The following is a 14,014-nucleotide window of genomic DNA, read 5'->3' on the forward strand; positions in this document are numbered from 1 at the left end:
ATAATTGAACCGCTGGCACAGTAGAGGCCAACACATCAGGGAACTGTAGTCTGTCTTTGTCCAGCAGACCATTAAAAACACACTCCTTAATGAAAAGAGGAGAAATCTCATTCACTTTCATTTCTTCCATCTCTCAAACCACACAGAGAAAGCACAGAACAGGAAATGTTGTTGATACAACTTCTAGTAGAGACTAACAGAGGAACCATTTGCTACGCAGCATCCTGTAAAAATCACATCACTTCGCTTAGCTTTAAGTCTGACAGGCTTTCTGTTCTGAAACCATACGTCACCATCTCTGCCTCTATCATACAGGACAAAGATAAAAAGGTGCGGAACAGAAGATGTTGTGCCAAAGAAAACAGAAATCCATTCTGCAGCCAGTGTGGATTGAAGTCATACTCAGTTATCAGAGAGAGTAGAGAGACAATAGGTTAGGCTTCTTTAAAAAAAAAACACATTTAAACACAGAGATTCAAACTAATCACTTCCTACATCAGCACTCAACATATTTCCAACAATTGTTCCCATGACAACTGTTAGCATAAACAAAACAAAAGCACCAACCCGTAGTCAAGGGTAAGAAGAAACATTCCATGAAAGGTAATAAGGGGAGTTTCAAACATCTGATAATCCCACTCATTGACCTGATGTCTGGGACTAAATCAAAACAAGATAAACAGAGTACAGATACCAGCCAATAGATGGCACTAGTACCCCACTCTGAATGAGGCTGGAGAGGAGTGGGAGGTTTTCAAATCAAAGTTTATTGATCATGTACACCAGGGTTTTCCCAAACTCCATCCTGGCCCTTTAGTTTTTTTGGCCTAGTACAACTCAGCTGATTCAAATAATCAAAGCTGGATGATGAGTTGGTTATTTAAGTCAGCTGTGTTATGCTCGAGCAAAAACACGCAAAAATGCCCCCATGGGGGGCACCAGGACCAAGTTTGTGGAAACCCTGGCATACACAGTTTAGCAGATGTTATAGCGGGTGCAGTGAAGCGCTTATGTTACTAGCTCCTAGCAACGCAGTAAAATATCAAATGAGTACACAAATAATCAATCATTTAAATACATAAAAAACAAGAAATCAAGAAATGTCGGAAGCAGTTTTAGGCGGTAGCCTGTGTAAAGCAGTGAATAACTAACATTGAGAAGTCTATCAACACGTGATTAGATGATTTAGCCTACAGATCTGAGACAATCAAGATTTTCTTCGCCAGAGTGAAAATGTTGAAAATGTTGAGACAGTATACTGTACCTTTTGCCTGTAAATTCTGCTTGACCCTTCTTGTTAAAGAGGAATTTGGAGTCACTGTACCCCCAGCCATTCCACTTCATAAGCTCCTGCCTGGGAGAGAACAAGAAACAGTTGGACAATTTAATTATGTTACAGTAGAAGCTAATACTGTAATAGCTCTGTCAGAGAGGACACAAGTCAAATCTGAAGGGACCAAGACAATACAAGGAAGCACTTTTAAAAGACCATGGACTTGCACCCTCATACTTGACATCCTGCTGCACAGTAGGCTAGTAATTGGATTAGTGGTCTATTTGCAATGGGGAATGTGTTGTAGTTCCCTTGTTTTGCTATCCGTTATTCAAAATGGGCTTTCCACATCATGGCTCTCCCTTTGTGTACTGGCAGTATGGGAGGCTCCAGTCACACCTAGGCCTGGTCTCAGAGGTGGTTATTCCCCTGTGGACTACACACAGACAACTACAAAAGCCTGTAGGCACAGTAACAAATGGGGAAGAAAACCTGTTACTTTCAAACAGCATGAACAGCAGTCATCAGACAGAGAGTGGCTTAGATCTCATTCCAAGGGGGAGCAGCATGATGAATAACCATAGATGAGCATTAGGAGAAAAGGTGTGGCCAACGAAGGTAGGGTATATCCTCTTAAAACAGTGTTCCAAATGAATAACATTGGTCGGCTTAGCATTATGCTAAATCAGGTTAGAGGATTCAAGAAACAAGTTTCAACACTGAACTGAAAATGTCAGGCAGAATTTTAGTATCTCAATATATCTACTGAATAATAAAAAAATATTTAAAAAAACTGACAGTTTAGTAATGTGTTTCATTGTCTGTGTTAAATCACTACGCTCATACCAAGGGAATGCTTTTCAGATATTCCCCGCCAGAGGAAACAGGCCGCTACAGCAGCCGGCCAGAGGAAACAGGTCGCTACGGCAGCCGGCCAGGGGAAACAGGCCGCTACGGCAGCCGACCAGAGGAAACGGGCCGCTACGGCAGCCGACCAGAGGAAACAGGCCGCTACGGCAGCCGACCAGAGGAAACGGGCCGCTACGGCAGCCGACCAGAGGAAACGGGCCGCTACGGCAGCCGGCCAGAGGAAACGGGCCGCTACGGCAGCCGGCCAGGGGAAACGGGCCGCTACGGCAGCCGGCCAGAGGAAACGGGCCGCTACGGCAGCCGGCCAGAGGAAACGGGCCGCTACGGCAGCCGGCCAGAGGAAACGGGCCGCTACGGCAGCCGACCAGAGGAAACGGGCGGCTACGGCAGCCGACCAGAGGAAACGGGCCGCTACGGCAGCCGGCCAGAGGAAACGGGCCGCTACGGCAGCCGGCCAGGGGAAACGGGCCGCTACGGCAGCCGGCCAGAGGAAACGGGCCGCTACGGCAGCCGGCCAGAGGAAACGGGCCGCTACGGCAGCCGGCCAGAGGAAATAGGCCACTACCCCTAGAAGGGATCCATAACTTAAGTTGGTACATGTGGTTGAGTAAAACCCATGAGGAATGCCTGCCAAACAGGCAGCCAGTAATTTATGAGGAGCCTGGGAAATGAGAGAGAGACATACTCTCAATGCCAGTCTATCACAGCCTGGCATCACAATGGACCACGACACAACTCTGATGTCCTGTCACAACCTCAACAAGCAGAGGAATACTACTGCCCGGAGATGAATGAATTTATTGTTTAATTAAATGGAAGCAATGGCCGTCTGGCCTCAAAGAGCTGGGGGAATCTTTTGAAGCGACTGTAATAAATATTACACTGCATGACGATGACCAGACCATTAGGCTAGTAACTAGCTGCTAGATCAGTGCCTTATTCAAAACGTTGCCTTGTTTTGTGGCTGCAATCAAATTATTACAACAGAATGAGGCAATCATATATATATATATATTTTTTTTTAAGAAGAAGGTTTGTCTGTTAAGAGGACTGGCCTTAAAATATCATTTGAAACAATGGACGCAAAGGTTTAGGTTGTTTCTGAAGTAGGTCAAATCCAGACTGACATTCCAGCAAGACCAAGACCAGTTAGTCCAGCTTTGTAGCAGGCAACATTCCTACTCTCCAGTGATAAGCGCAATTCTAGAAAATGTGGGCAATGAGGGTAAATTGATGAAGGTAACATTTATGCATACAGATAACAATACAAGTCGTACACAACATTCTTCTTACAAAATGGGGGTGGGCTCACACTGGAGAATTAGGCATAGACGGTCTTATAAAATGTATTGTGATAGTTAAAACAGTTTTGGCCACTCGTCAGCACAAAATGACCATACATTTGGCAATAGAGACCAACAAACCTGCAAAAATCTGGCTTCCAGGTTAAACCAAACTCATCATGTAAGAAAGGTAGCATTGGGGCAATTCCACATTAACAGAGTGATGCTGAGACTCAGATCTTTCACTTAATACAGAACAAATAATTAACATTCTTGTGGTAAAACGATGGTAACATTTCCTAAACACAGGCCATGTCACAGTTGACCACAACAATGCAGGATAATGGATTGTTCAGTGTTACATGGGTGAGTGGTTCATACAATACACCCTCTACGAAATGCAAATATGGAAGTGTGGTCTAAGGCATATCTGACACTAGCTGTCATAGGGTGGTAGGTAGTCTAGCGGTTGGGCCTGTAAATGAAAGGTCGCTGGTTCGATTGCCCTTGAGCAAGGCACTTAACCCTGATTTTATTTTTATGTCACTACAGCACGATTGTGAAAGCTTAACAGCCAACTCGTCTCATTACGAACTGATTGTCAGATCACCACAGGGCTTGGCCAAATCAGATCCAAGTCCAAGTTTTACCTGCTCAACTTTATCCCATTTCTGAATCTGGAAAAACTTTAACCTCTAGATAAAATGTGATATATGATAATATAATTAAGAATATAAAAATATGACCATTAGAAATGATCCCTTCTATTCAATAATGTATAGTAGCTAAATAGCTTATTCTGTTCATGTCACTCAAACACATTTGAGATTTCCCTAGACGTTGTTCAGAATATTGTCAGCATTTAAAACATCACCCGTAGTTTATCAAGCTATAGCTAACAATATAAATGTATAATGGAATAGGCTACCTTGAAATAGTCACAAATGTTGGCAAACTGATCTTGTGGTGTTACATAAACTTCAGCTGCCCACTGTCACTAGCGGCTAGTGTGGGTCTAGCCGATTAAACTCAACTCCTAGATTTACGATGGAGTTGAGCTGCGACTAGTGGTGGCAGACTGGAGCTCCGAGGTCAGATAAAATTATGTTTTTATCAAAACCTACTAATTTCAGCACCTAAAGAATAGCCCGCAAATAAACAGAACCCCTGTGTGTAATTCCAGTCTATTCTTTGGGTTCTGAAATCAGTATATAAGCATTTTATGTGGTGTCGCCGCTCAACTCCATCATAAATCTAGGAGTTTAGTCGGCTAGTGTGGATCATATAACGCTGGCAAGCTATGACAGATTTGGTACAGTCCTAGTGTAGGATTGACCTGAACTTCAATATCAACAGGGTGACAGATTAAACATTACTGAAACACATTCTAAATAAGTAGCCTAGCTAACTACAATGAAAAAGATTAATATAGAATACAGTCCCGCCGCACCCACTTCTATGAATGAACACTTTAAGGACCACTACCGCACATTCTGCTGGATCATTTTCTTAGCTAGCTAAATTAACGCAGAGATGTCTAAATAACAATATGTCAAGGAGGTCATCACAGTTTGTAAGACACCGATGATGTGTTTTTAAAATGACAAGAAAATGCATAACAGCTATTTCATACTCTATGACAATCACTTATAGCTAGCAGATAGCCCTCATATTCATCCACTTCTACCCCATTACCACCGCCAATTCCTACCTCTTTCTCGGCACCGTCCCTTTATTCTCTTCCGTTGAACCGGTCGCATCAATTTTGCATTCTTTTGCGATAATTCCTGAGTCACCGTCCTCATGTTTATGTAAATGCGCTGCAATTATCCTTAATCTTTGCTGTGCAATTCGTTGCCTCTCGGAGCTATTGCTGTTTGACGCCATACTGTTTCCGTGTTTGTGCAAGGAAGGGCAGCTGTCACAACGATAATAGGATAACAGCTAAATTGTAATCAAATCCCATCATGCTTTGCATTCAATTTGTGCTTTCAATACATATTACAATGTTGCAAAATGGGTTACATTATCGCCTATCTTTGCTGTTACTTTAATTTAATTGCTGGTAGTCTATAGAGCACGTTTCCCCAAGTGGCGGCCCGCGGGCCGAATTCCCGCGGGTGGTTTTATTTGGCCCCACACATTTTCTGAGCAAAAAAGTAAACTAAAAAAATACATATTTAAATTTTTTATTGTTGTACATAAAATACTGTAAAAACACCTGGAGATCAACTCCATGTGATTTAATTTGAGAAATCTGTTCCCAAGCATTCCCACACATCATAGAGAGACAGGTGATCATATACAAATGTAAGCAAGGTTTTCAATTATTATGTTTTAGTCAAATATTATATCTGTTTGGGATTCTTGAAGTCAATTTGCAGTCAAATTATTTGTAATTATGTTCCGGTCCCCCAACTATCCGCTCAAGAAAAAATTAAATAAAATAGTCCCGCAGCTGAATCTAGTTGATGAGAGCTACAGTCACTGGAATAGCTTATATTAGAAAAATATTTTTACAAGGCACAATGTGTGATTTACTGCTGTTCAATGGTCATTCCAAAAATGATATTGATTCTTGGAAGAATATAAATGAATGAGCTTTCTACTGTTTTCCCTTATCATCACTCCATAACAAGTATTGTAGTATAGGACTGGCTTACACGCATGTTGATTTGGACTGTCAGTTACATTCATACGGGTTTGAGAGTAGGCCTTCAGTTCATGGAAACTTGATGCCCATAGTTCTGAGGTCATCCTTTCAAGAGAAATGGCAAGAGAAAGAAATTCCAGATAAGTGTGGCATTCTCAACATGCATCAACGCAACTCTTCTTTCGCTGTGCCGGTGACTGCCTTTTTCTCAGACAGATTTGATCCATGGACAGGTAGCCTACTGATTACTTAAGCTTATCACAGAAGCTCTCTAAATATTAGACCATGATGAATGAACTGGGCTTTGGGAGAACTGAAATTCAAAACTTTTTCAAAACACAGAGAAAAACGTTGATTTTATTATAAGAAAGTAATCTAATTTAATAGCAGAAAACATACGTCATGTTGCTTAAATAATGTGTGCATGTGTCTTTAAAAATATGGTATGTAACTTTGGTGACTACTAGGGCTGCGATCCAAACACTTAAAAGACACACCCTCGTCCACTTACCCTTAAGGCCTTATGCCCTTGGGGGAAATCCCTGTCGCCATCTTGGCGGGTGGTCCAAATGATTAGCCAAGCAAGGGAAGTTTGCAACGTAAGCCCCTCAGCCCTCGTTTTTAGTCGGCTTTGCGAGTGTACAATTATGTTCACTCCGGGCCTGAAACTCCCCATAATTCAATTCGCGAGATTGTACATCCTCTAAGAAAAGTCAGTGAAAACTTAAAAATGACATCAATGGAGAAGTCAACATACAAGTGTAAGTAAAAAAGAATGCAAATAAGTTAGACAATTTGCTACTATGTAAAAATTGTATGTTTTTGTTTGGTTATTGTTAGGGTTGAACTGGCTATTTGTTTGCATAACCTATATAATATACTGGGGAAGCTATGCTACAATATTAAGTATATAAACTACGGATAAGTCAACTGCTGAAGACAAGAACTACACCCGGCGACAGGAAGTGCGTCACGAGGCTGGGACCATCCTGCACAAGACGATAGGATGAGCAAGTTTAAACCACGCTCCTCCTCCCTCTGACAGGCCAGCATTCAGCGGGAACTATCTCTGTCAGAGTATATAAGCGAGAACAATAGAATGTGACGTCCTCTTCTCTGTTTGCCCTGCGAGGTATAACAGAGAGACCTTATACGAACAACATATTTACCATACACGTGTTTGCATTAATTAAAGTACAAATAAATCAGAAGTTACTATGTGCTGACTATTTTGTTCTGATACCAGAATCGAAATGACGCAACTTTGACATTATCTTTTGGAAATTGTAGACATAAAATATTTTCCTTCTTCAGAAGTTCCAGCTAGGCAGGCCAACGGTAGTTAGCTAATTTGCTAGCTATCATACAGTAGGCGTATATTAAATATAAGTAGACATACACTCATTGACTGTAGCGCATATAAAGCACCCATATAAAGCACCCAGCGGTGGCTGAAAACACAATCATCGCGGGATGAACGAGTGATGCATTTCCGGCCAAGAGTGGTCAATTTAAACATTCTTCCTTCCTCCCTTTGCCCTGCAAGTGTATACTCGTCAGACGTCACGACACGTCATCAGAAGGTTCCACTTAATTTTATGGCTGAGGTGATACGTTTCTTATTAAGTGTTCGGACTGCAATCCTAATTGTTTTTTTGTTTTTTTAAACCTCCCGCTTTGGTCCGGATGTATCAATGTGTAGTTCATACATGTGTAATATATGAGCATAATTACTGTTTTACCTCGATTAGCCATGAAATCCCTAGTTTGAAAGCGACTGTTTTTTTTCTGGAAGCTCTGCGGTGCCTTTTCCCTTCCATTTTCCCCCATGTGGGACACTTTAGCAATTCGAGTTCTAGCCAATGAGCTTCAGCCCCTCGCCATTTGAGTGACAGCTAGCAAGATGCGCACACACAGCAGAGCAATGATGTGGTGCACATATCTACACATGTGACTTAGTATGCAATTTTCGGGGACCACATTTGGCTGGTGAGGGCTAACAAGTATACAAAAGTACCAGAGAATCTCGAAATTAGACAAGTTTTGTGCCCTTTATAGAGCCAGTGATGTTATTGCACTTTTTAGGACGTTTTATATTTAATTACCTGCCTTTTAAAAATATTTTTATGTATGGAAAGTTTGATTTGAAAGAACTGTTGATTCATACTGCTTGGACAGACAGCCTACACTGCATTGCAGAATAGCAACGTTTCAGCCTAACTTCCTATTGGCTGTCATATACATCTCTGAAATAGTTTATTAGATTTATATTTGCAACACTCCAACAATGAATGATACAACAGATCATTAGGCCTAACTACCATTCACAGGATACAATGTCAATACATAAACAGAAAATAATCCTTAAAAAGATCTTTGACATTAATGTTTATGGGTTTGATAAGGTTAATGTGGTAGGACCAGTACATTATGACCCAGGTCACTGAACAAGTGGTTTGAACATTTAAACTGCTCTTGTTTAACTGTGTCTCACCTCCATGAGTCACATGACAAAGTGAACATGCGGGATGACTGGAGTCTGGAGTTTCCATATGGCTCGCTGGGTCATCCTATAGAAAGTGATGCAACAATCTACTTGGTCTTTCTCCTACTCCAGTTTTTCCAGTCATAATTCAGACATTTCACTCTGATACCAACAGACCAAAGTGAGTCTTTAATTATAAGCAAATAAATACTTTCACAAGTAGGTGAAAACTGACGAGGCATGTCATTGTCAAAAGAAAAAGTTTATTCTTAGAACATTTTAGTGACAAGGAGTTTCCCAATTGAAGTCTGCAAGTGGCATGTTGTGGAATAATGGTCCCAATCTCCAGATGGTAGGTTTATTTCCCCCAGGCCAGAGCGTTAACTCCCAAAATAAAGTTCTGTAATGCACTGACTGCAAACAATTAGAGTCGAAGTGTATCACCGAACTTTACTTGGACAGCCACAGTGCCAACCCTTTTCACTACTCCTTCACCTGCAACATATAAGAGAGTGAAATGTAAGTTTCCTATTGATGTGCTGGGTTGATAAACACTTTGAATTAACACTGTAGTGTGGGAAAATATGTAATTATGAGGTTGGGATGACTTTCTGAACACAATATTGAAACCTAAAATTAAAATCCACCATGATTTTGAGATTAAACTGAATCAAGCACAGCTGAGTGCTTTACAAAAGTGTATTACGTGGAACTTTAACTAATTCTCTGGGCTTATTAAAACAACACAGAGAGGAGTGAATGGAAAGCCTGCTGTTGGAAACTTGGATTGATTCTCACACTCTGACACCAACCCCCCACCACACAAATGATGAAATCATACAATATCACACAGTAAGAGGCAAGATACATTTTCTTTCATAAGGTGTTTACTTTGCAGTTCAACCTTGACTATCTTCAAGGTAGTAAAGGGCAACAATTAGGGCACTCCATATGTGGAACAGATGACGTGTCTAAAAGGTTCCAAATTTGAAATCATGAATTTCTTTATGCTGAATAGCTCACTCCATGGGTAAGACACCCACGTTCATTACGCTGTTTAGCCTACTTGTTGAGTTTTTCACAAGCCACAGACTGAATTTCACAATGAAAATCTAGTACAATGGTCTACCTATAAAACAAGGTAAATATTCAACATATTCCACTTCACATTACAGTAACAAATACATGTATATTCAATACAGTTTGTAGAGTTGCTTATTGTCATGAAGTTACAAAGTACAAAATCAAACAGTGAATTAAAAGATGTTGGAATTCGATTAGCAGATGTGAAATGCCATAGCATAGCTTCATATTCTAAATGTGAAAACTATAATGAGAAGCTAAAGAAATGCAAATCATCATACGGTACCTGGTAGAAACGGGAGCTCTTAAAGGGCAACAGCTGCAATCAAGCACGAGGGCAAACCGATAATAAAATGCAAAAACCAGTGGGCTATCTAAAATGGTTGCAGGACAAACTATCAAAGCAAGCAAGAGTTTTTCCACTTCCTAATTTCGCGGTTGACGTCCCTCTTTGGAGCCTCCATACAGTGTTCGTATTGGTGCCTTCACGCCGCTTTTACCTCATATTCTATTCTTTCAGCCCTGTGTAGTTCAGTCTGTAGCTGGAAGAATGTCGACGTGGAGCTGCCAAACGTGAACGCGTATTCGTGGGCGCGCTTGAGGAAGAAAAAAAACCCGTATAATTTCAGATTGTGGAACAGTGAAGTAAGTGCACGGTGTAGTAGGTAAGGTAGCTAGAGGTAGTGAGGCTCTTTACATATAAATTGTCGGAGCTCGTCGTATGACCACCTCATTAAGAAGACATGTTTCAAACGCTACTTAATTGCAAAGTGGTCCCAACCTCTCAGGTGTCAGAATGTTAGACTAGACGCAGTGGTTCCCAAACTTTTTAGTCCCGTACCCCTTCAAACATTCAACCTCCAGCTGCGTAGCCCCTCTAGCACCAGGGTCAGCGCACTCTCAATTTATTTATTTTTGCCATCATTGTATACCTGTAATGATCTGAATCTGGGATTACAGGGACTCTCCGCATCTATATTCAATGTGCGGGACACTTTATGATACATTTATTAAACATAAGAATGAGTGTGAGTTTTTTTCACAACCGGCTCATGGGAAGTGACAAAGAGCTCTTATAGGACCAGGGCACAAATAATATAATAATCAATCATTTTGGTCTTTATTTAATCATCTTATATTTAAACCTGATTTGTTAATCGAAAATTGTGAATATCTCACCACAGGTTAATGAGAAGGGTGTGCTTGAAAGGATGCGCATAACTCTGCAATGTTGGGTTGTTTTGGAGAGAGTCTCAGTCTTTAAATCATTTTCCACACACAGTCTGTGCCTGTATTTAGTTTTCATGCTAGTGAGGGCTGAGAATCCACTCTCACATAGGTACGTGGTTGCAAAGGGCATCAGTGTCTTAACAGCTCGATTTGGCAAGGCAGGATACTCTGAGCGCAGCCCAATCCAGAAATCTGGCAGTGGCTTCTGATTAAATTCAATTTTCACAGAACCGCTTGTTGCAATTTCGATGAGGCTCTCTTGTTCAGATATCGGTAAGTGGACTGGAGGCAGGGCATGAAAGGGATAACAAATCCAGGTGTTTGTGTCGTCCGTTTCGGGAAAGTACCTGCGTAATTGCGCACCCAACTCACTCAGGTGCTTTGTTTTATCACATTTGACATCGTCTGTAAGCTTGAGTTCATTTGCACACCAAAAAATCCTACAATGATGGAAAGACCTGTGTGGTGTCCTTGTTAATGCAGACAGAGAAGAGTTCCAACTTCTTAATCATAGCCTCAATTTTGTCTCGCACATTGAATATAGTTGCGGAGAGTCCCTGTAATCCTAGATTCAGATCATTCAGGCGAGAAAAAACATCACCCAGATAGGCCAGTCGTGTGAGAAACTCGTCATCATGCAAGCGGTCAGACAAGTGAAAATGATGGTCAGTAAAAATAACTTTAAGCTCGTCTCGGCACTTCTGTATGTTGTAAAAGCGTTACATGGTCACTGCCCATATTGCATAGTGCAGAAAAAACACAAGAGTTCAGGGGCCTTGCTTTAACAAAGTTAACCATTTTCACTGTAGTGTCCAAAATGTCTTTCAAGCTGTCAGGCATTCCCTTGGCAGCAAGAGCCTCTCGGTGGATGCTACAGTGGACCCAAGTGGCGTCGGGAGCAACTGCTTGCATGCGAGTTACCACTCCACTATGTCTCCTTGTCATGGCTTTTGCGTCATCAGTACAGATACCAACACATCTTGACCACCAATGTCCATTTGATGTCACAAAGCTGTCCAGTACTTAAAAAAATATCCTCTCCTGTTGTCCTGGTTTCCAGTGGTTTGCAGAAGAGGATGTCTTCCTTAATTGACCCCCCATAAACATAATGGACAGCAGCGGATTTAGGTATGGGCGACATAGGCAGCCGCCCAGGGTGTCATCTTGCCTGGGGCGGCACAGGGCGCCCGCACAAAAAAAATCACATTGGTGACATTTGCACAATCAGTTTTCTATCGCTCATTTGCACGTCACGTCAATGGTATCATGTCACCGTGTGGGACTGTCGGTCAATTAACCTTGTCGGAGTGGGCGCCCTGATTCTAGTTTGTGAGCTAGGCAGGCTACTGCCTGGGAAGGTCTCCCACTCAGAAGTACGAGATGGGGAGGGGTGCGGTGGGTAGGTAGACCTCAGGTCTCCCCACTGGAAGCCCGAGGTAGGAGGAGCGGGGGAATCTATCAAATAGTCCACCTCTAACTTTGTACAGTAAGAATGCAATTAGTAAAATCAGCCACACTACGAAATGCTACCAAATAAACCACAATTCATTCATAATACTGTGAATATATAGTTTCACAGACATATTGTTGAATTTTTTTTTACTGGTTTGTGCGAAATCATTAAGATGAATATAAAACCAGTCTGCACACTACCTGAGGTCCACCATGTCACAGGAACGCCTTAGTGGCCTTGCTGTCACCAGTATTAAATAATGCAATTGCTGGGCAGAGTTCTTATGATGATGTAATTGATGACTTTGCATCAAGGAAGGCAAGAAAGGGTTTAGATGGCAGTTGTGCAATTTAGTTTGTGTGTTTCCTGTTTGAAGTGCAATAGCGTAATAATCAGGTTCTCTTCTTTATAAGTGTGTTATTCTATTTGTGTGATGTAGGATTTGAGCAATTTAGTTTTATTTGTGTGTGTTTTTGTTAGCAATAGGGTAATAGCGCAATAATGAAATTATTTTGTATTTGTATTTCTATATTACAATTTGTTTCTATTTGTCATTGTTACTACATTTTGATATTTTAGTCTTATTTTTGAATATATTTTTTTATATTTATATAGTTTTAAATGTTATGATTATTTATTTGTGTTGTTCCAAATGTCTGAATAAAAATTACAGTTGGTGGTGTTTTTTTGTGTGTTTTTTTGGCTGAAGAGGGGGTTCGCCCAGGGAGCCATACGAGGTAGAACCGCCACTGGTAACGGACATATACCAGGAGCTGTGCCAGGCCAGCCACGTCTGTTGACTCATCCAGCTGTAACATGGCGGTTTTGGAGCAGTGGTTTCTTCCTTGCTGAGCGGCCTTTCAGGTTATGTCGATGTTGGACTCGTTTTACTATGGATATAGATACTTTTGTACCCGTTTCCTCCAGCATCTTCACAAGGTCCTTTGCTGTTGTTCTGAGATTGATTTGCACTTTTCGCACCAAAGTACGTTCATCTCTAGGAGACAGAACGCGTCTCCTTCCTGAGCGGTTTGACGGCTGCGTGGTCCCATGGTGTTTATACTTGCGTACTATTGTTTGTACAGATGGACGTGGTACCTTCAGGCGTTTGGAAATTGCTCCCAAGGATGAACCAGACTTGTAGAGGTCTACAATTTTCTTCTGAGGTCTTGGCTGATTTCTTTTGATTTTCCCATAATGTCAAGCAAAGAGTTTGAAGGTAGGCCTTGAAATACATCCACAGGTACACCTTCAATTGACTCAGAAGCTTCTAAAGCCATGACATAATTTTCTGGAATTTTCCAAGGTGTTTAAAGGCACAGTCAACTTAGTGTATGTAAACTTCTGACCCACTGGAATTGTGATACAGTGAATTATAAGTGAAATAATCTGTCTGTAAACAATTGTTGGAAAAATTACTTGTGTCATGCACAAAGTAGATGTCCTAACCGACTTGCCAAAACTACAGTTTGTTAACAAGAAATTTGTGGAGTGGTTGAAAAACAAGTTTTAATGACTCCAACCTAATTGTATGTAAACTTCCGACATCAACTGTATATATATGTTTATGTACTTGTGCACACAACTAGGCTATACTGGGGAATGTGAAATTCCTGTATTGTGTTGCAAATATCCATTCTTATGAAAGGCAACCGTGTGTCGGCTACCACCTGGTCTGGAGTCA

General features: G+C 41.3%; 1 protein-coding gene and 1 long non-coding RNA gene across 2 annotated transcripts in view; both read right to left on the bottom strand.

The window, feature by feature from the left end:
• The window catches only part of LOC106582468 (alkyldihydroxyacetonephosphate synthase, peroxisomal), a 32,158-nt gene extending 26,686 nt beyond the window's left edge, over window positions 1–5,472 (bottom strand). The window contains exons 1-2 of the mRNA XM_045704403.1: window positions 5,138–5,472; window positions 1,265–1,354 (exon numbers count right to left, since the gene is read on the bottom strand). Coding sequence (XP_045560359.1) covers window positions 1,265–1,354; window positions 5,138–5,313 — 266 coding nt within the window. The 5' untranslated portion in view covers window positions 5,314–5,472. The remainder of the gene's footprint in view (window positions 1–1,264; window positions 1,355–5,137) is intronic.
• A 3,335-nt stretch (window positions 5,473–8,807) lies between these two features.
• Window positions 8,808–10,417, bottom strand: LOC106582454 (uncharacterized). Its single transcript, XR_001323311.2, has 2 exons — window positions 9,934–10,417; window positions 8,808–9,059 (listed from the first exon to the last, which is right to left on the bottom strand). It is a non-coding gene; the product is annotated as an uncharacterized lncRNA (long non-coding RNA).
• Window positions 10,418–14,014: the final 3,597 nt, after the last annotated feature.

The sequence above is a fragment of the Salmo salar genome, chromosome ssa21 (genome assembly GCF_905237065.1).
Source record: "Salmo salar chromosome ssa21, Ssal_v3.1, whole genome shotgun sequence".
Classification (NCBI taxonomy): domain Eukaryota; kingdom Metazoa; phylum Chordata; class Actinopteri; order Salmoniformes; family Salmonidae; genus Salmo; species Salmo salar.